At 39.3% G+C, this 22,238-nt stretch overlaps 4 protein-coding genes across 4 annotated transcripts; 3 read left to right on the forward strand and 1 right to left on the reverse strand.

Annotated features, from left to right (window-relative positions):
- Window positions 1–448: 448 nt before the first annotated feature.
- On the forward strand, window positions 449–9,333 carry LOC125223842 (histone H3-lysine(4) N-trimethyltransferase ATX1-like). The gene is made up of 25 exons (XM_048127137.2): window positions 449–1,280; window positions 1,373–1,424; window positions 1,578–1,652; window positions 1,754–1,976; window positions 2,491–2,614; window positions 2,718–2,822; window positions 3,300–3,505; window positions 3,742–3,834; window positions 3,934–4,031; window positions 4,360–4,515; window positions 4,736–4,867; window positions 5,098–5,145; window positions 5,413–5,527; window positions 5,643–5,708; window positions 5,795–5,856; window positions 6,084–6,140; window positions 6,321–6,389; window positions 6,485–6,689; window positions 7,028–7,303; window positions 7,462–7,523; window positions 7,600–7,677; window positions 7,993–8,088; window positions 8,164–8,267; window positions 8,337–8,483; window positions 9,053–9,333. Exons 1-24 carry the CDS (start codon window positions 694–696, stop codon window positions 8,476–8,478), a joined length of 3,231 nt encoding a protein of 1,076 aa, XP_047983094.2. The 5' UTR covers window positions 449–693; the 3' UTR covers window positions 8,479–8,483; window positions 9,053–9,333.
- A 3,685-nt stretch (window positions 9,334–13,018) lies between these two features.
- Window positions 13,019–15,704, forward strand: LOC125219414 (structural maintenance of chromosomes-like protein, putative (DUF3531)). The gene is made up of 9 exons (XM_048121388.2): window positions 13,019–13,188; window positions 13,391–13,732; window positions 13,819–13,906; window positions 14,158–14,243; window positions 14,630–14,708; window positions 14,800–14,859; window positions 15,092–15,213; window positions 15,310–15,381; window positions 15,485–15,704. The coding sequence occupies exons 2-9, from the start codon at window positions 13,410–13,412 to the stop codon at window positions 15,585–15,587; spliced, it is 933 nt and encodes a 310-aa protein (XP_047977345.1). The 5' UTR covers window positions 13,019–13,188; window positions 13,391–13,409; the 3' UTR covers window positions 15,588–15,704.
- A 584-nt stretch (window positions 15,705–16,288) lies between these two features.
- Z-ISO (15-cis-zeta-carotene isomerase) lies at window positions 16,289–18,977 on the forward strand. Its single transcript, XM_048126798.2, has 4 exons — window positions 16,289–16,854; window positions 17,316–17,462; window positions 17,554–17,763; window positions 18,467–18,977. Exons 1-4 carry the CDS (start codon window positions 16,447–16,449, stop codon window positions 18,800–18,802), a joined length of 1,101 nt encoding a protein of 366 aa, XP_047982755.2. The 5' UTR covers window positions 16,289–16,446; the 3' UTR covers window positions 18,803–18,977.
- Window positions 18,914–22,112, reverse strand: LOC125223591 (Transmembrane amino acid transporter family protein). The gene is made up of 3 exons (XM_048126797.2): window positions 21,916–22,112; window positions 19,715–20,316; window positions 18,914–19,630 (listed from the first exon to the last, which is right to left on the reverse strand). The coding sequence occupies exons 1-3, from the start codon at window positions 22,043–22,045 to the stop codon at window positions 19,091–19,093; spliced, it is 1,272 nt and encodes a 423-aa protein (XP_047982754.1). The 5' UTR covers window positions 22,046–22,112; the 3' UTR covers window positions 18,914–19,090.
- Window positions 22,113–22,238: the final 126 nt, after the last annotated feature.

Raw genomic sequence — 22,238 nt, forward strand, 5'->3', positions numbered from 1 at the left:
CGTTACTAGTAACTGAATTTCGTCCCATATTAGACATCCGATACAATTATTTATTAAAAAAGGCAAAACCCACACAACCAATTATTATTGTCCTGCGTTGCATGGATTCACGTTAATGTTGCTACGTAACTGACCGTTGTCCCATATCCAGTAGTCGATATATATTTAAAAAAACGCACACAATCAATTATCACAGTCTTACGTTGCATGTATTCACGCTAGCAAAATACACTCGTCTCATACTCGATGATGAACACAAGACTGAAAAAACTTTTGAATTGGGCATGTTCGTTACTTAATCATAGTAAGTAGTAGTAGTATTTTTCAACAAAAAACCTGAAATCTGTAAAGTCTACATAATTCATGTGATGATAAGTCAAAGATAGTTGAATCTATAATTGAAGATAATCATATATGGAAAAGAGCGGGAGATATTTTTGCACAAATCCAGAAAAATGTAATTCCGAAAAAGAAAAGCGAAAAATGAAAAGAGAGAGAATCGAAGAGAGATTTGTGTGTGTAATTCACACCTGTCAAAGGAGGAAGCACTATATATAGAGCGGCAGAAGCAGAAGCCCCTCTCACTCTTCAGCTGCCAACGGCGGGAAATCAATTTTTCGTTTCCGCCATTGAAAAACCCTAACAAAAAATCACCTCATTATCCCCCACAGCCACAGGGGGAGAAGAAGAGCCATGGCTGCCGACGCATTACCTGAAAACGGCGGTGCGAAGCTCAGCGACAACGATGAATTTCACACGAGCGGCGCGCCGCTCAAGTACATCCCGCTCTGCGAGGTGTACTCCGCTACATCTCCCCGCGTCACCGCATCCGGATCGAAGAAGGTCAAGGCTGCAGCCAGGAAGCCGCCGCAAACCAACGGCCATGGTCAACTGACGGAGCACCCGATCACGCCGGAGTCTCAGTTCGCTGTCGTCTACTCGAGGCGCCGGAGGAGGGCGGAGAGCACCAATTTCATGAAGGGGCTGCTTCCGGAGAGTGTGAATGCGGAATCGGAGGCTGACGGTAGGTCGGAGGGGGCTGTCATGAAGCGGAGGAGGTTTCGGGATGTGGAAGTGGGGAGTGATTGTAAGTTGTCGGGGGAATCCGATGCTCCGGCGCCGTTGAGTGATGATCTTGACAAAACTAACTGTAAAATTGTTCGGGAAAACAGGAATGTGTGTAAAATTGATAGTAGTAGCAAGACGAAAAAACAAAAAAATGATTCTTCGGAGACTGCTGTAAAGAATTCAGGAGCTGGACGGATGAGGAGATGGGTCCGGTATGTGTTGGTCCATTTTCTAGCCTTTTTGTGCTCAAGTTCACAGGTTGATGATGTTTTCATGGTGTATGTACTTTGTTTTTTTGGTGCAGGCTGAGTTTTGATGGAGTTGATCCTGAGAAGTTCATTGAGTTACAATGCAAGGTCAGAACTTTGATAGCCAATAACAGTAATAATTACATTTCACATATGGACTTCAGTTTATTGATCTGCTGGAAACAATAGGACAATCTGTATAACTTTCACATGTAATTGATCTCTTGTATTTCATGTTCAAATTATTGCTGAATGGAACAGGTCTACTGGCCACTGGATGCAAGCTGGTATTGTGCCCATATAACAGGGTACAATTCTGAGACTGGTCAGCACCATGTAATGCTCTTTTACTTAACACTAATTTAATTAACGTATATCTATATTATGCGCCTTAGTTAATGCTGGCACATTGGTAATATGTGGGGGGAACTATGCAGTTGAAGTATGAGGATGGAGAGCAAGAAGAGCTGGTTTTATCTGATGAACGTATAAAGTTTTATATCTCTTCCAAGGAGATGCAAATTATGGAGTTGAAGTTATGTGAGAAGAGCTTTGAAGCTGATGAACTTGATGCTAACGAGATGATGGTTTTGGCCGCCACTTTAGATGATGATTGCGAAGAGATTGAGACTGGTGATCTAATTTGGGCTAAACTTACTGGTTTGTCACTATCTCCTTCTGGTTTTGCATTAAGTTTAAAAGCTGGTCTATCTGGTGGACTGCACTACCTGATCATTGCAGTTTAGTTCATTTTCATTTAAGAGTTCTGATATCTGATGGGTTCAGATAAGTAAAGATAGAAAGGTTTCAAGAACTTTGATATCAGTAAGACAGTAAGACAATACAGAAATGGTTTCCTTTGCCTTTTCTCACATCACCAGGAGCATATTAAAAGCACGCACTATTGTTTCATTCTGTGTGCATAAGTATTTCGCTCATCCTTTCCAGCCCCTGCACCTAATCTTTTTTTTTTTTTCTAATATGATTGCCCTTTGCAGCATATTTTCTGTTTTTGTGGTATCAGGGAATTTGTGTTCTCCCATGTTCTGTTTCTTTCTGTTGCAATATATGCTGGCTGCCTGAGGCTCCTCTTTTGTTATTTTGTACACATTACTTTCTCATTTTTACAAGTTTTCTAAACATATGCTGTTACCTGTATTTTGCTCTGATGTAGGACATGCTGCATGGCCAGCAATTGTTTTAGACGAATCTCATGTGGGTAAACACAAGGGATTGAACAAAATTTCTGGAGAGAAGTCCGTGATTGTACAATTCTTTGGCACCTATGATTTTGCTAGGTATTATTAATGACTTAAAGTTGAAGATTCTTTGGAGAGTGATTGTTTTGCTAAAAATTGGTCACCATTCAGTCTTCTCCATTTATATTTGCTTTTTTATCAGGGTTCCGCGCAAACAAGTTATCCAATTCCTCAAGGGCCTTCTTTCGTCCTGTCATTCAAAGTGCAAGAAACCTAGTTTTGTTCGAGGATTGGAGGAGGCAAAAGTGTGAGTCATTAATTAATCTGCATTGTTAGATTATCATGCTATATTTTTTGTTCAGTACTAATGCTGTCAGACAAGAGACACAAAGTATTCTTAGGATGGTTGCGAATTTGTAATTCATGTCTGCTTCTTTTTAGTCATCTTTTCTTCAGTTTTCTGTTTCCATAGGCAAAGTGATTTGACCTTAAACCTTAGCACACTAGCTTTCTTTGTCTGGACTTTGGATTTTGGGGTAAATGAGATGGCTATGGTACTAGCTGAGCCTCAAAATGAAGAAGTGCCTCATTAAACTGGGTGTTCAATTGTGTTGGATGAGTTGGAGACACAACCTGGCAAACTCTAAATATGACGTTTCATGTTTGCATGTTTAGAATTTCTTTTGGATTTTCTCTTCCATAGGCATCTTACTCACAATGTTACTCTCTTGAAACCTTATTTGACTGATTGTTGCCATACACCTAATTCTTAAGATGTATTCAGATATCTTAGTGAACAGCGGCTACCTGAAAGTATGCAGCAGCTGCGAGATGGTGTTGAAGGTGATGTTGAGGATAATAGAAGCAGGGAGAATGAAGATGGTGCTGACTCGGATGGTGAGTCTATAAGCCATGATGAGATACTTAAGAAACTTGATGATCTCAAAAGCTCTAAATTGGAAGATGGAGAGCTGCAAATAGTAAGCCTCGGTAAGTCATGTTAATTTATCATATTCATAATATATGGCTGCATTTGTTGCTTTCTCTAGTTTATAAATTAGTCCTTGTTTGTTTTCTCTGGGCACTACATTGTGTTATTGAATATGTAGTAAGGACCTTCAATGCTGCAACTTTCTGTTGGTGGTCCTTGGTGCTTAGTACCTTTTACGAGGCAGGAGCTCCACGGTAATTGACAAATCAGTTTGTGCATGTGAATCATTATGCAGGAAAGATTGTCAGAGACTCCAGCAATTTCCAAAATGAGAAATACATATGGCCCGAGGGTTATAGTGCTGTAAGGAAGTTCACATCTTTTTCAGGTGAATTATTAATTGCTAAGGTGTTTCTGTTATTTCACTTTGCTCATTATGATTTATACTCATCACTTATATCACTTTACATTGCACTTTCTGCTTCAGATCCAACTGTGCATACTATGTATAAGATGGAAGTACTGCGAGATGTTGACTCGAGGACAAGACCTCTATTTAAAGTTACAGGAGATAATGGAGAAGAGGTATCAGATAAAGCTATCTTATCAAATTTGTTTGACAGCTTTTACCTTTCTCAGTATGTTTTCCTTTTTATTTGCCGTTCTATTTTCCTTCCGTGTAGTTATGCCTTCCCTGCCTGAGGTTTGTATTTAGTGTTTCATATTTAAAATAAATTGGTAAACTTGTAAATTTCTCTGGAAGAGTGATCATGCCAATGCCAGACGGCTTAGTAAAAGTAGCAAAAAGCACACCTTTTGTGATGCTTGCTTTGGTTCCGCACACTTAGTTACTGCCTACTCATGAGGCGGCATACTTAAGATTTGTCATGTTGTCTTTGTCTTTCTTTTGCAGTTCAATGGACCAACTCCATCAGCTTGCTGGAATAAAATTTACAAAAAGATCAGGAACGTGCAAATCAGAAATAAAGACAATAAAGCTGATCAGAAATTTTCCTCTGGTTCTTATATGTTTGGTTTTTCCCACCCAAAAGTTTTCAGAATCATAAAGGTACTTATTCACTAAACCTGATTATTTATTCTAAAATCATAGTAATCTTTTTTATAGTCATCTATGTACCTTAATTTATTTACCAGTCTACCTAGTTTGGTTGTCAAAATATCTTGTGAATTGTGACACATTAGGCTCATTTGATTTGTTTTGGTGGAACTGTACTTGGCTCACTTATGCCTTTATAGCCTTTATATTAATGTAGTATTATATTTTACAGGAGATGTCGCGATCAGCGGCGAAGTCTTCCCTGTTGGCCTCTAGGAAAATGAAAAACTCATCTGTTGGTTACAGACCTGTTACAGTTACATGGATGGACCTTGACAAGTGCAATGTTTGCCATATGGATGAGGTTTGTTTTTTATTTTTGTGGAAAAGGATTGACTCCTAACTCAGGTTTCAATTTGCTTCTGTCATTGACTCATTTCATGTTTTCTTCTGGTTTGATTAAGTCTAGATTGCCTGAGTTACCAGGAAGTGTGGTTTGCTGCATTTTTTCTAATATATTTAAACATCATTTCATTACCAGCAAAACTATATTGCATATTTGTTGAATAATAATGATTTCGATATATAATTCAGGAGTACGAGAACAATTTATTTCTTCAGTGTGACAAATGCAGAATGATGGTAAGTCTATATCTTGCGACATTTATTATCTGCTTTGTCTTCAAATGAAGCATTGATCCATTATTTACATTAATTCAGCGCTGGCCCTCCTTGCTGTCAAGGAGTCATTATTATAAATAGCTTTCCTTTTTTGTTTTCTAAAATTATTCTGTGTTATGTTAGAGAGGCTTGCTCACTCAATTAATTTTTTTACTGATTTCAATTGTTAGTTTTAGCAACCCCAGAATGATTTATGCAACTCAAGTGTTGTCCTGTATACCTATTCAGGTTCATGCTAGATGCTACGGAGAACTAGAGCCCAGTGATGGAGTGCTTTGGTTATGCAACTTATGCCGTCCTGGAGCACCCGAATCTCCTCTATGCTGCCTCTGTCCTGTAGTAGGTACTTAAAAGATTAATACTACTTTGATATTTCAACTTCTTCATAGGGTCCATTTGGTGTATTCAATAATCAATAAATAAAACCAGCTTGATGGTCTGAATAAATTTAATTTCAGGAGGTGCTATGAAACCCACCACCAATGACAGTTGGGCTCATCTGGCTTGCGCCATTTGGATTCCAGGTTTATATTTTCCCCCTACATTATACAAGTTCATGCCTTATTCTTTTGAATTAAAATTCTTAGCTTACTCATCTATTTTCATGCAGAAACATGTTTATTAGATGTTAAAAAAATGGAACCTATTGATGGGATTGATCGAATCAACAAGGTATCTCGGTCTCCTATCTCTTTCTAACTCTGCCTAATTTAACTTTTTGTGTGTGTCCCAGTTGATCACCAATCATGGAGAAGCATATTTGCCCTACAATCTTTCCTGATCTACTTTGCAGATATTTCCTTGTGGGGGAATGTGTTATTCTGCACTATCTTTACATGGCATTGGTTATGTACTCTACATGATTGAACATTAGCTGATAGTTCTTTTTTTCTGTGAAGGATCGGTGGAAGCTACTTTGCAGCATCTGTCACGTTTCTCATGGAGCGTGCATACAGGTAGATATTGTTTTTTGCCCTTATGAAATTAAAATATGGATTGAATTTTAGCTGATAGTTCATATTTTCCTGACAAATGCCTTCTCTAGAAACTTTGGCGTGTTCATCTTATTTTCTTCTTTTGAAAATCTAAAATTATCTGTGTATTCCATTATATTTATATATATCATGTCTCTTCAGTGCTCCAACATTAATTGTCGTGTGTCATACCATCCCCTGTGTGCACGTGCTGCCGGCTTTTGCCTCGAGGTATGATGTTTGGGTATTTAAACCATGTGCTTAAGCATACTCCATTAGTTGTGGAAACTTCTCTTCTTACCTGGGATCGTCTATTGCATATGTAGACTGAGGACATGGATAGAGTCCACACAGCTCCTCTCGATGAGGATGACGAGTATCGGTCCATTCAGCTTCTTTCTTTCTGTGAGAGACACAGGCCCAAGTCTAATGAAAATGTGGCTTCTGACAAACAAATTGTTCAAAAGGCTACTGAAGATGAACATGCTGAATATATTCCACCTATAAACCCTAGCGGTTGCGCTCGCACTGGTATAGTCATATCTACTGTGCTCCCAACTTTTGATAAGATTTTCAGTTTCATGATTTTGTTTTTGTCTGATGGAATATATCATTTTCTCTAATCATGTTATATAGCTATTAATTTTCTATTTTGGAATTCAATAAGGGAGAGGCTTAAACTCTGTTTAGCTTGACAAAATAGGTGATTAGCTAAATCACTCTGCTTGGGTCTATGTTCTGCTCTAAGCTAGTCTACTATAATAACTAAAGTTGTAAGTAGGATTGCTCTATGTTTAAGAGGATCTCTTTGGATATAAAGGAGCATTATATTCATGGACATCTAATTTTCCTTTTTCCATGTCTGTTAGAAATTTATGATTACCGGAAGAAGCGGGAAAAAAATGGACAAGATGGTCCGTCATCAAAGCGCTTGTATGTGGAGAATGTGCCACATATACCAGGTGGGTTCAGCCATCATATGCCCTTGTGGAACAAAACGTCCTCAAATGAACCTGGTAGTTCCAAGCACTCTGTAGACCTTCTGGAGTTAAGAAGCTTGCAACTAAAGTCATCTCGTGAGTTTCTTTCAGTTGCTGATAAGTACAACCACATGAGGGAGACCTATAGGAGGAGACTGGCATATGGTAATCTTTCTTATACTAGTGGTTTAGTTTTAAATTCTTATTGTTGTTAAGGTTTCTCTTTCATGGACGTGGGTTCCATAATCTTGCCTTTTGATTCAATAGATTAGCTGTGAGTACTCTATTTAATTGTTTACCTTTTGAAAATGATTTGGCCACAGGGAAGTCTCGTATACATGGTTTTGGTGTCTTCACTAAACTTCCATATAAAGCTGGAGACATGGTAAATTGCTATGACAGAAATCTCTTTCTAATTTTTGGGGTTCTATATATTAAGTTACCATTCTGTTGCATTTAAGGTGATTGAGTATACTGGGGACATTATTCGGGGTTCAGTAGCCGACAGAAGAGAACACTTGTCTTACAACAAACTTGTGGTAAGTGCCTACTTATAATCTAATTTTCCTATTAAAATGTATTTTCTCCTGTAGCTTCCTATGATATATATATCTGCCGAGTGTCGTTATTTGCTTCGTATTATCTCTAGCCTCTTTAGCTTATCAAAATGCCATTTGTTTGTGTTATTCTTTTTATCCCTTTGTTTGTAATATATTCATCGATTCCATATTGAATGACTTTCAGCTGTAAGTCTGCATCAGTATTGAGTGTTGGTAGCTCATCTCACTTAAAACTGCTTATAAAGTGCCAGTAGATATCCGTTTTTGGATCATCCTAACATTTCTTCCGTGCAGGGTGCTGGAACTTATATGTTCCGGATTGATGATAACCGTGTTTTAGATGCCACCAAGTCAGGAAGCATAGCACATTTGATTAACCACTCATGTGAAGTATGTATCGATATTAGCAGCTTTACTGTTTAGTTTTAAGTTGACCTCCAGAAGACTAACTGTTTCCTCTTACAGTCAAACTGTTATTCAAGAGTCATTACTGTCAATGACCAGAACCACATAATTATATTCGCGAAGCGAGACATCAATTATGGTGAAGAACTAACATATGATTACAGGTTTTCTACCTTGTCCAGCTATTGTACTTTTTTTTTCAGTAAGTGTACTCATGTTTTCTTGTGTGGCAGATTTTCTTCAATTGGTGAACGACTAGCTTGTTATTGTGGATCATCTAAATGCCGGGGTGTAGTGAATGACGTTGAGTCTGAAGAAAGAGTTAAAAAACTACATGTACCCAGCAGTGAATTGACAGATTGGAAAGGAGAATAAAAGAGGTCAGTTATTCCATATAGTCCTCAATAATTTCCATAATATAATAAATGAATACTTAAGAGCCTTTAGCTTGACAATGGCGGAGTCTGTAATGAAATGAAGAGTTTTATTTGCAATCTCTTTCTTATTTTTTTGTTTATGCTGTTGAAGATTCTATGTCTACATGAATTGCTGTTGTCTTACCGAATTCTTTCCTTGTCTAAAACTGAATATGCCACTCTGTTTCTCATTAACCATGAAGAGTGTACTAGCTTGCATTCTTAAGGTTTATTTCAACATCGTGTTACTCTAATACACGATGCATTCATCCGATTCAGAAAGCTCCACATTCGAGAGTCATCTAAAACCTTGCTGAATCTCCATGTGTTCCATCCATCTTTCTCAATATTTCTAACATTACATGTCTGATCGATTTGGTTAGTGTTGCATCATATTGTGCTTCTTAATTTCTCAATCTCTTCGTATGGGTTGTGCATCCACCCATTTTCTTTTTACTGTGATACTTGCAAGATGAGAGTTACACTCATATTTCTAGCACTGATGGATGTTTGCATATATATACATTGTGCAGAAGCTTGTTTTGGCGCACCATGGAATCGGGGAAGAGCATGGAAGATGTTGCCGTGGATGGCCATTGCTGAGCTAGAGATGTCTGTACCTCCTTATTTTATTTTGCCCAGAAACTACAGTATATTGCTACATAGGATAAGACCAATAAGGATTCTCAATTCTTAATTTATTTCTCATGTCTGTAAAAAGAAAAGGTTTTGCCTCTGATTGAGAGGTGATTCCTTTATCAGTTGGGAGCTATTTTTTCTTCTTTTATTGAAAGAAAAACCACAGTTTCGGTAACACCTGTTTGTCCCTTTCATTATTTTATTTTGTTCTTTTTTTCAAATTGGCAAATAAGCAGAAATTTAAAGGCCGCGTAATGGTAGACCCAAACCCAAGACTTTTAGACTTAGGGCATTTAACCACTCTATCACTAGGCTAATTTACACAATCTATTTTGTTCCTTGTTTTATTGAAAAAAATAGTAGCTGTGTATACATAAATAAGGATATCAATTGAGTCAATTTGTATCTCTTCTGAAAGAAACAGTTTGTGTATGTTTAAATAGAAATGTAAACTGGGGCAACTCACTCATGTTCGGGCATATCTTCTTATTAGGTTGTTAAGATATATGGGTCATACTATAATTTTTCAGATTATAAATTATCACTCTAATGTTTAAATTAAAGGTAGACTTGGATCAATTGAACTAAAGTTTTTTACTGTATCATTTTTTGGTTATTTGATTATTAGAAATTAAATTAACTTAGTAGTGCTCAATATTTAAATGATTCAATATTAATTTTAATACCTAAAAAAAGCCAAAATTCAGAGCATCCACAATAAGAATAGGCCAGTCACCCTCTCTCCCTGCCACGTCAGCATTTCCTCAAATACGTCAGTCATAGGCCAGCAGCAATAAAAATAATTCAAAATAACTACATTTACGGAATTAAATTTACGATTAAATTACGGAATTAAATTTAGGAGACATATACGGGAAAATCCATTCATTTCATTAAAAAAAAGATACATAGATAAAAAAAAAGATACATAGATAAAAAAAAAATACATGATTTTTTTGAAAAAAAAATGGGCTTCCACACACGAGCCCCGCCACTCTCTACTCCTCGTCGTCGCAGCCGCCGCCGTCCTCGCCGCCACCACCCGGGGTATCTGAGCCCGCGTCCGAACCCCCCACCAATGCCCTCGAGGCATCCAAATCCACCCGCATGTTCTCGAGCATCGAGTGGAGAAACCTCTTCTCCGTGGGGTCAGTTGCGGCCTTTCACTCTTGGAAGACCTTGTACATCCGTTTCCTCCGTCTTTGCACGCGAGAATAAGGTGTACGCGCGTGGGGGGGGGGGGTGCCGAGATGACCTCCTGGGGCGATAGGGGAGATCCTCCCCTCGCTACCCGTTGCGCCCACTTTTGGCCAACCGGGCGAGGGCGACGAGTAGAGGATGGAGTGGACGGAAACTCCTCAGCATCCGGGGGGAGGTCGTGGGATGAGCTGCTGCCGCTGTAGCCGCCGGAATAGTTCAGCCTCTGCTTCTTCGGCCACCCAGCGTCGCACCCCGCCTGGAACTTCTCGGAGTCCTTCAGCAACACATAGCATTCCCAGAAGGTGAACTCCTTATACTTCCCCGGCAAGCGGAACTGACTCTCCGCTATCTTCCGGGCATCCTCCTTATTCTGTCCACTAGTCAGCTGGCAGAGGGCGTTGGCGTACAACCCCGAAAATCGGCCGACCGCGGCCCTGATGCGTTCCCACCCCTTCCAGCACTCCTCCCCGCTGTAGTCCTTCCCGTGCGAGCAGTTCCGCATGTAGGCTGCTCTAATCTTCGCCCACATGTTGATGACCCGCTGGTTGTTCGCAACCAGCGGATCGTCGCAGACCGACAACCACGCCTTGGCCACGCCGGCGTACTCATCCTCCGTCCACTTCCTCCGCGTGGGAGTGTCGTGATCAGCGGGCTGCGACGACTCGCCGACCACCTTGCCCTTCCTCTTGCCCTTCTTCTTCTTCGGCGCGGCCCGACCCGCTGGAACGGGAGTGTCCGGCTCCCCGAGATCGATCCCCATCTCATGCAATGACAAAAGGTCATCCCCAGTGAACTGCGTCTCCACTTGGGTCGATGTGTGAGACGAAGCCGTCAAAAAATCAAGAGAGGGACGATAGACCGTGTCCCCCCCGGTGACCCCTGCATCCCGGGATGCATACCGGACTGCATCCCTCCCTGCCATACCAGCATCATCCCCATCATCTGCTGCTGCATCTGGGGCATACCTCCCCACCCCGGCGTCGCCTGCCCGCCGCTGGCCTGCACCCCGCCCGGCATCCCCCCCTGCGCTCCAGCCATCATCCCCATCAACTGTTGCCAAAGGACGTTAAATCCTGGGCCCATCTGCCCACCCATCTGGCCCCATCCAGATCCCACGGGTACCGTGAGAGTCTGAGATCCACTCATCGCCGGACTGGACTAGTTGTTGTTGTCCATCGCTTGATATTGCTCTTGTATAGAAATTTAGAGAGAGGGAAAACTCGTTAAAACAAGTGGTGCAAATGAAAATGAAACTAAAATCGCGTATATATAGGTTTTCCAAAAAAAAATTTAAAAAAAAAACCAATGGCGCTGGCAGATCGCTGGCCGATCGGCACGCCACAATGGCGGCCAGCGCCCTCAAATCGGCTAGCCCACGCTGATTGCAATAGTTCGGCTAGCGACGCGAATCGGTTAGTCGGTCGGCTAGCCGCTATTGTGGATGCTCTCATAAGCCAAGAATATTAGGGTCAGAAGATTATGTATTACTATGCCGTATTCACTTAATCAAATAAAATTAAATATGAAATATTAAAGAAGATTCTGATATTGAAGAAAATGATTTAATAGCTGTTTAAGAGCATCCACAATGGTGTCCTTGCGGATGGATGCCGTCCGTGCCGACGGCGCGACACGCAGCTGCCCGTCCGTGCCGACGACACGACACTACTCGATAATAAGAGCACGTCCGTGCCGCTGAGCAGGCTGACGTGGAGCAGTTGGCAATTTAGTTTTTTTTTTAAATTCGAATTTAATTTAAAAATCTTTTTAAAATTAAAAAAATATTTTCCCACTTCCCAATAAATTATTTCCGTTTTCTACACACTTTAATTTATTTTTCAATTTTTTTTTCCAAAATTCACATTTTCATCTATAAATACCCCCACCACAACATAAAAAATTTCCCACAACACTACACAATTCTCATCAATCCTCTATCTTTTACTCTTACAAAAAATATGTCCGACTCCGGCGATCACCCCTCCGACTCCCGTGGTTGGAACCACGAATGGTTCGGCTCACTACCATTCCCTAGTCTTTCACGGGGGTATTTTTTGGCCTTTAATTATGTAATTTTTAATTTGTAGGATTTTAATTATGTATTTTTTTATTTTCGAGGATTTTAATTATGTAATTTTTATTTTTTAGGGTTTAATTACGTAATTTTTATATTTTAATGTATTTTTATATTGTAGAAATGGTTTTAGTAATTGAAGTATTTAAATTGAATAATAGAATAGTGGGACCCTTGAACTTGTCCTTGCGGAAGAGTATGAATGTGAGTGTTGTACTCTTGCCTAAGAGCAGAGAGTAAAAAATGAATAAAAGTGGGTTCGAGCCTACATCCATGCTCTTATGGATGAGGATGCTCTAATTAGTATAGTATAATGAATTTAAAAAGGGTAAATCGTCATAACAGTCATAAATTGATTAAAATTGTGAGACGATCATAATTTGATAAAAATTCACAATATCTTATGGCAATTTTCCTTTTAAATAAAAGAATATTGGGCTTAAAATTATAAATATTAGTTGAATTTTAATATTTTCTTTAAACTTTAAAAATATCTTAAAAATTATTGGGTGCCAATTTCCAGGATTAAGTATCGAATTTTGTTGCATTATTATATCAGTAGTATATCTCCAAAACAGCCAACTGCCGTTTGATGAATTACTTTTTGCGAATTGCCCACAGCAACTTCAGTCTCCAATATTCATTTTTGTCAATTTTGCCCTTTATCACCTGTTCACTTCCTTAAACCCCAGAAAACCACCACCTGCAACCTCCGCCATCGCCGCCGTATAATTCGCGGCAATTTCAAAATTGAAGGTATGATTTCATTACCTTAGTCGCGGCAAGTTCACAAGGATGAATTGTAATCAATTGCTAGGGCATTTTTTATTTGAATTTGTTATAGGTCGGATGTGAATTGAATTTGCTCAACTAATTTTTAAATATGAAATGCAAGAATAATTTTGTAGTTGAAGAACTTTTTTTTGCTGGATTAATGAGAAGAGGTGTGTGTTTGCAGATATTACAGAGGAAATAAAATGGAGACGTCCTGTGCATATGCACGATGTTCATGCTCACTGTCAGCGGCTCAGTTTTCTGTGGTACCTCAATATAATGTATTCCTTCCTCTTCCTACTAGTAGGAAGCTGCGGCAGCATATGCTGCTTCCTGTAGTAGCAGTGGCGAAGAAGGATCTTAGAGGGAGTGTCAATGACACAGAGCCGAGTACGAGCGATGATGGTGGTGGAAAGTCTGCCAAAGGGTCAGGGACGACGGCAAGAGGGCGCCGTTTGTTGAAAGTTCGGGAGGAAAAGCGGAAGCGTGATCAGGAGCGGCTCCACAATTATCCTGCTTGGGCAAAGTAATTTTTGCTGTTGCTTTTCTTACTTTTCTGCTTGCATATATAGGTGTAATTGTGAATATCACATTCCTCTGGTTGTTGTGCAGGGTACTGGAAGATGCGTGTAGAAATGATTCCGAGCTTAGAGCTGTTCTGGGAGATAGTATTGGTAATCCTGACCTCATGAGAAAACGAGTGAGTTGAGTTAGTGCTTGTTTAGTTTACTTCGAGATGTGGAGGGTTTCGCTGAATCGAGCTATCGAGTTGGCCGTGTGTTTATGTGTCCGACCTTTGGAATCGCCTACATGCATTATTTTTCCATTGAGCATAATTGAAGTACATATTCTCATGGGATGCACAATATTCGTTCTTTAGGTGTTTTCACGATTTGTTATATACGTATTAAAGTAGTTGTGACTTGGCCTTTTGTTTTCTATATCTGATAGGTTGAAGAAAGGGTTCGGACGAGGGGCAGAAATATCACAAAATCTAAATCCGGATCTGTCCTTGCATTCAAAGTTAGCTTTAGAGAGTAATGCACTTTTGCTTTTGGATGCTCCTGTGTGTGTGTGTGTGTGTATTTATGGGAATTCTTTGAGCATTTCACCATTTTGTATGCCTTCTTTTCTCTCACTGTGTGCGTGGTCTCACAACTCAATATGTTATTTATGTTATTACTTCAGTTAATTTTCCTTTTTCTCGAATATGCTTTTCTAGATGTATAACGAGTAGAATTTCTGTCATAGCCGATAAGTGGTTTTTCTAATTATTAGGCACAACATTTTTTTGCCTTATTGTAAATATAATTCTGACATGTGCTTGTTTGTAAAAAAGATTATTATCAAGCTTCCATATTCTCCTTGTTTGAATTGGTAATGCATATGATGCTTCTAATAGATTTTGTTGTTGCGATTTCAGTTTTAATCCTCTTGATTCATACATATGGTTTGAGTTATACGGATCCCCTTCTGATCGAGATGTTGACCTTCTTGGCAGTGTACGCAGATTCTCTTATCTTTGCTTCCTCTTATAACAACTTTTTGCTGAACTATTTGGAAACTCGAGCCTCTTATATGTATATGACACAGGTGATTCAATCATGGTATGTGATGGGCCGTTTAGGTGCGTTTAATACAGCCAACTTACAGGTTCATCCCTTCTGTCGACTCACATTTCCAATAGCAAAATTTGTTCAATATGTACCCTAAAATGACATTGTTTTACCATGAAACAACATAGTTTTATTGTTGAAAAAATCGGGGATGTTTTGATTGTTAATATTAAAATGGGGTGTCGTAAATTACCAATTTTTGCAGAGGTCTGTTATATCCAGCAATTAAATCCCTTTGAAATCTCAAAATGTGATCCTCAACAATGCAGTTAGCTAACTCATCGATGGAGCACGACCCCCTCTATGACGCGGACAAGGGATTCAAGGTGATGCCTTCATCGTTCCATGATATAAGCGATGTTGAATTCCAAGATAACTGGGGCAGAGTCTGGTACGTGATTCTTGATTGCCATTTTATCCGTTGTGTTGCATAATTGTTTCAGTTCCCCGTGCTCCTCCTCATAAGAACTCTGTGTGCCTCGAGCAGGGTGGACCTTGGCACGGCTGATATCTTTTCAATCGACGTGCTTCTTAACTGCTTGACTGTATTGAGCTCAGAGTAAGTATTGGTTGTTGTCATACAACGTCGTGTGAGTATTTTTTAGTCAGTTCTGCTGCGGTTTGATATGGTTGAAACTGATGGGGGCTGTGTGTCTCTGTAGATATTTGGGCATACAACAGGTGGTTTTCGGGGGTAGGAAACTCGGAGACTGGGAAGAAGGGATGACAAGCACTGAATTTGGGTATAAATCCTTCAAAATATGAACATTTTCGTTTGCTACAAAGTAAGACTGATGTTTTATAGCTAAGGTTTATCATCTTCTTGTGTAAAAACCGTTGTAGTTGTTGATTTGAATGTGATGATCTCTCTCTCTCTCTCTCTCTCTCTCTCTCTTACTTAGTTGAAATTCATAATGTTAGGAATATATTTGCTGACTACCTAACTTAGTGAAACTACGAGAGGGAAATATATTTACTAATTACAATACAAAGATTTCAATCCTCAGGTTAGACTCTAGAGGTGGTCTTGATTCCACCACATCATATCGTGTGAACCATATGAGACAACGTATTAATCACTATAATTAATATACAAATGAAATCAATAATATGTTAATGTTAAAGTTAAATAATTTTACATAAAATTTTATACAATTGATTATTGAATTCAATGAATCTAAACTAATTCTAATGTTAGAGATAATTATTTAAGTAACTCTACGACCGAAAATGTAATAAATGAATATTTAATGCTAATCCAACTACATTTTAGCTCACCGGGAATCTAAATACTACAGATTAGCATCTACGCCATTTTTTGTTTTGTTGGTATACAATTTTATTATTATTTAGATTTATTAAAGGAGTAAATATACCGAATTCTATCATTTTCACTCATTTTTATAATTTTTAAAAATCGTTTTTATAAATACAAAGGCATCGAATTTCCCGGCAACGCTGCATCAGCACTGCACAAACCTCCAAAACCACCAATCCTCTCGCTTTGATTCTCTCTCTCTCTCTCTCTCTCTCTCTCTCTCTCCTCCACTCTTCATAAGCAATTCCCAATTAACATTCACCAACAATTTTGAGAGCAGAGGGCTCGAATTCGATCACAGCCAAGATGTCGAGCTCCATCCTGCTCTCCCACCCTCTCTCCCCACACCTTCATCTCCCAAAACCCAAATTCTGTCCCTCAATAGCCTCAAAGCCCTCCAATTTCGAGCTCAAAAATGTTTCCCTGCGCCGCCCCTTGAATTCCGGCTCCACCGATGCCCCTCGCAAGCTCAGGAATCTCGTGCTAGCGCGAGTGGCGGAAACTGAGGCCGAGAGAAGTGAAGCCTCTTCCTCCCTGATTGGCGAGGATTCTGCGGAATTCGTGTTGTCTGAGCAGAAGATTTCTTCCTGGGTTTATTTCACGCTAGTTTTGGGCGTCGTGCTGTACATTCTCGACGTGGTTTGGATCGACAACTCCACCGGCTTCGGTAAAGCATTCGTCGACGCTGTTTCGAGCGTTTCCGGCAGCCCCGAGGTTCGATAATGAGTCAATTTTGGGTTTTTGGATGTAGATTGATTGTACGAATTGGTTCTGAAATTTTAATGTTGATTATCTTGCTTGGAGTGTTGGTTTTCGTGATTTTTATGCTGGTGGGGCTTCAATATTGGATACTCTGTTTGAATTAGGGATTTTTCCTTATAGGAAAATTGGCCCCTTTGTGTGGCTTACATGTTTGCACTATTTAGTTATATTTTTTAAATATATATGATAAATCCTGAGCCATATAGAGGCAGCATTCTAACTATTACAATCGAAGGAAAAAGAATAGTAAGACTGAAAACAACATAATAAACCGAACTGCCGGCTAGTGTTCTCGTATTTGCGTGTTTTGTTGTGTGTTATATCCTCAAACCATAGATGAAAGACCAAATGTCTTGCCTTTACTCCAATGCGTTGACATGTATCCAACAATATTGATTGCTGTTTCTGTGTAGGTTGTGATGTTGGCTCTTGTTTCGATATTTGCATTGGTCCACAGTGGCTTAGCTAGCCTGAGGGACGTGGGTGAGAAACTCATTGGAGAACGAGCTTTCCGTGTTTTATTCGCAGGCGTGTCTCTTCCGTTAGCTGTTACTACTGTTGTGAGTTCCTACCTACACACATTCTACTTATAGATTCTGCATTTCGGGAACTCATAGAAATGTTTTTTTGACAATCTTGATCTTGTTACAGGTTTATTTCATCAACCACAGATATGATGGTGTGCAGTTGTGGCAACTTCAGGGTACTCCTGGGCTACACGAGCTTGTTTGGTTCGCCAACTTCGTTTCCTTCTTATTCCTTTATCCTTCGACCTTCAACCTGTTAGAGGTTGCAGCAGTTGACAAGCCCAAGATGCATCTCTGGGAAACTGGAATAATGAGAATAACTAGGCACCCACAGGTAGTTTATTCATCACAGATGTTTTCGTAATATGACTTGAGAGCTAACCGAACTTGCAAATTTCACTTGACTAACAAACATTATACTAATGAACAGCATCACCATTTAACCTATTTGCAATAACAATATCTCCAGTTTTGTAGGGAAGTTTGTCCCACATGTACTACTAAACCACTGAAAATTTTGGGGAACCTTCTCATTACAAAAATTAGAATATGGTATGGTAAATGGGATGTTTTGAAAGTCATGTGGAATTTGCAAATTTGGGTAAAGGTTGTGTTGTTTTTTTTTCAAATAATTCACAATTGCTGCTGATCCACATTTTTCTTCTCCAAAATGAACATACAATGAGTATCTTGACACAAAGTTTTAAGCTTACAAGTTTTTCTAGTATTCAAAATTTGAAAAATATTTTAGTCGTTGGAGTCAAAATCATTAACCATGATAGGGATTGAAGTTTGACAACCAATTTGTAAGATTGAATCTACTGTTGTTTTCTGGTTTATACCTTACCTTGTATTTACAGATTCTTGATGATAAAAACATCTGACTTGATTCTTATGTAAATTTGAACACAGATATATTCATGTCATCTATCACTTATTATACATCCAGTAGACATTTAAAGACCGGTGCATCATTCATGAGTTCACATAGAGCTGATAGCCCTTTACTGTTTTCTAATCCTGATTGCTTCCTTCAGATGGTAGGGCAAGTAATCTGGTGCCTTGCTCACACAATTTGGATAGGGAATTCAGTTACAGCCGCAGCTTCTGTGGGTTTGATTGCGCACCATCTCTTTGGTGTTTGGAACGGAGACCGGAGATTGGCCATACGATACGGTGAAGCTTTTGAAGCTGTTAAGAGTAGGACTAGTGTGATTCCTTTTGCAGCTATTCTCGATGGGCGTCAGAAGCTACCAGAGGACTACTACAAGGAATTCCTCCGGTTGCCGTATATCTCAATAACAGCCTTGACATTAGGGGCGTACTTTGCTCACCCACTGATGCAGGCTGCCAGCTTTGGTCTACATTGGTAGAATCGCCTGCTGTATAGGAGCAAGTCTCGGTTTTATGGTGCTGTTCACTTGAAGAATGAAAGCAGCGCGTTTGTTTTCAGTTGGGGCATTTCACAACAAATGAAACATAGATTATTCAAATGTGTAGTAAGAAACTAAAATGCTTTAGCCTAATACAAAATTACATTGCTTGCAACTGTTCATTTGTGTTTGTTTGTGTAATACATGCATATTTCCTCATTACATTCAACCTTTATGCAACAGTTGAGCATAAGAGAAGCTTTAAAATTCAAGAAAAATACACATATTCTAGGAAGTATGCCCTCTCTGCAAACTTATGATGAGAGATCTTGAAGATGAAAAGGTTCCGAATGCTCCCAAAGTTGCACCAAATGTTATGAGCACGAGATTAAGCAGCAGCAGACGTGTCGAAATCTGTCTCCAGAATATCCTGGTATAGAAAGCACATGGAAAAATTATACAAATTCCGACACTGACTAGGGAGCCCGTGAGGCTGAGGACGTGCTCGAAGTATGGCACGGTGAGTGCGAGCACAAGTATGATGAGCAGTAGAATCGAGCCCACTGTCCCCCGTATGATCATCCTTGTTCTGGATTTGAACGAGGGAGGGAGGCTTTGCTCCAGCTGCATGGCAAATGGCGCAAATTCAAGTGCATATTTTGTCATGGGCGTTAGCACGGTCGCCCACAGAGCAATCTTCGTGACAACGAGATTGCGAGGCATGCTCAGGGTGATCTGTGAACTCACTTGAGGGCCAAACATCTTGGCTCCCATGAACCCTAATGCTGTGTACAGCACTGTCACCATTGAGAAGCTCACAATGGATACCTATACATTATTGCAGAAATATAGTACTCATATATTTACACATTTTGATAATTATATGGAAGGTGCAAAGCTGCACGAATCTACCTTAGTGAATTTGGAAGGATCATTCATGGAATTGTACAGATTGGGGAAAACTATGTGACCAGCAAAGCTGAACATATAGAGCCCTGAAATTGCAGGAATTTTGCTTATGTGCAGAACTGGAATGTAGCGGTGAGCTCGGATGGCTCCAGAAACCGCGGTGTAGGCCACGCTCGTGAAGATCAGAAGAGAGAGGAGGATGCCTGCACTCGAGAGGAAAGAGATATAGGAAAGATCCCTTAGCCACAAGCTCGGAAGTGCGACCAGGACAGCGATCAGTGCCAACAGCTGAGATGAGGAGAGATGGCTCGAGCTCAGAGTGAAGGTAGTGAAGACGTTGGCGAGGTTGTCGTGGAGTGAGATGGTGTAGGAGACAAGGGCCATGAAAATCTCTAGGTAGATGAAAGTAGTTGCTATGATTCTTCCTTTTGATCCAAATGCATCATACCCTATGTCTTTGTAGTCTCTTGATTTAGGGTTTTTGTGCATGCATTTCCCAAGTAGGCAGGAAGTGTAGGCACACACCGATCCAAGTCCTACTAGTAGGAATGTTGATGCCCACCCTCCATTTTCCAATGCATAGGGAGTTGATAGTTGTCCCAAACCTGCCACAAATAAACGAAAATATCGGGCGGTTTTCGAGCGTGTAAAGTGTAGTTTGTATCATCGGAAAAAGCTGTGATTAGTGAGTAGTTTCCGAGCATAGTCAAAGTACTAGGCGCAAATAAAGACAACTCGGTGTAGCGTTGACTATTCACCGGGCACCGCCATGTGATCGCAATCCCATTGGGTTGGGCTCGAAAAGTAATTGGAAACTTACCGACGAGGCTAAAATGAAGCACTTTAGTGCTTGGAAAGGGCTCGGTATTTCGTTTTTACCGAGCACTTTTGCCAGACACACACTAATAGGGTGGAGGGGAGCCTCAAGGGTTACTAGGAGTAGTTCATTATTCATTTTTTCTGTTGTTATTATTGTCGAAACTAGGCTGGGTAAAAATACTGAAATACCGCCCTTATCGTATCGAAAAAATACTGAAAATATCGGATTTTTGGTATACCGCAATTTTTGGTAAGGTATCATACCTTACCGATTAATTTCGGTATGATAACGTATGAATTTTCATATACCGAGGTATACCTGGATATACCGAAAATATGGTATATACCGTAATTTTCAGTATATACCGATATCAATGTATGCCAAATTATATCAAGCAATTTCATACTTTTACCAAACAAATAAATATTTGTAGAAATCAAATCTTGCCTCACTATAGTTGTCGGCTAATCATGTAAATATAAATAAATAAACTCAATTAGGAAAACTTGATATCGTTGAATCAATTAGTTTCAAACAAATTAAAGATTTTAGTTAAATTAGTTTCAAACAAATATCATTGAACGATTGTGTGATTGCGTGAAGTTTAATTGTTGCAGTTTTTTAAACATTATTTAAATATGTTTGAGTTTGATTAAATTTCAAGTTTTCTAAGTATTTTGGAACATTATTTTCATTGTTTTTGTATTTAGAATTATTTACAAAATAATGAGATTTTGGTATGTATTACCATAGTCCGATATACAGTAAAACTCTGGTATACCGCAAAAGTACGGTATATCGAATTTAGGTATGACATACTGAAAATAAGGTATGGTATCGGTATTGAAATTTGTCATACCGAAAATAAGGTATACCGAAAATTTTGGTAAGGTAAAGGTATGATTTTTTCTCATACCGACTTTTAGGCAAGGTATACGGCATGATGGTTTCGGTATGGTATACCGTACCTACCCACCCCTAATCGAAACTGTTTGGAATCATTTGAAGGACATAAATTTGATTAAAAAAAAAACCAAAGAAAAGTTGCTGCAAAAAGATTAGTTTGAGAGAGAAAAAAAAGAGAGAGGGAGAAAATGTTAAAATACCGAAGAGAAACTAAATTTAAAAAATAGTCTATGTTGGACTAATATATTGTACTAGTACTAATTTGAAAATATAAGTAAATATATGAATGGTATAAATTTTTGCATAAAAATTAATTTTAATATGTGCTCCTACAAGAAATTAATTAGGTCCAATAAAGTTCCTACAAACATTTTTTCTTCGTCCATCCCTGCTTATACCGAATATTATTTGTGATCGGTAAATACTGTTTTTATTTAGTGGTGGGCTAAATCGCTAATCTGAGATCCAGTGAACTTACCAATGAGCATTCCAACCATGTTGATGACCGCATGAAGAAAAGAGCTGGTGGTTCGATCATCGGCTTGGGCCTTCTCGTCTTCTGCGAAACAACTTTCCTTATCGCCGACTTCACGCTGCCGCTCCGTCATAGTTTTTGTTCAAGCAGAGAGAAAAAATGCAGTGGTTATTGTATGGGTTGAAAGTTAAGTAAATTTGTGCATGTGCGTATATGGATTGGGAAATAATGCATGCAGTGTATTTTATATACTAACTCCCAGTTCAATTATTCTCCATGCATGACGTACAATATTTATTTAGGAATATCGTATCTTCCAAAGTCCA

This window comes from Salvia hispanica, chromosome 1 (assembly GCF_029641045.1).
Source record: "Salvia hispanica isolate PSC_SH4W2 chromosome 1, Shi_PSC_v1, whole genome shotgun sequence".
NCBI lineage: Eukaryota > Viridiplantae > Streptophyta > Magnoliopsida > Lamiales > Lamiaceae > Salvia > Salvia hispanica.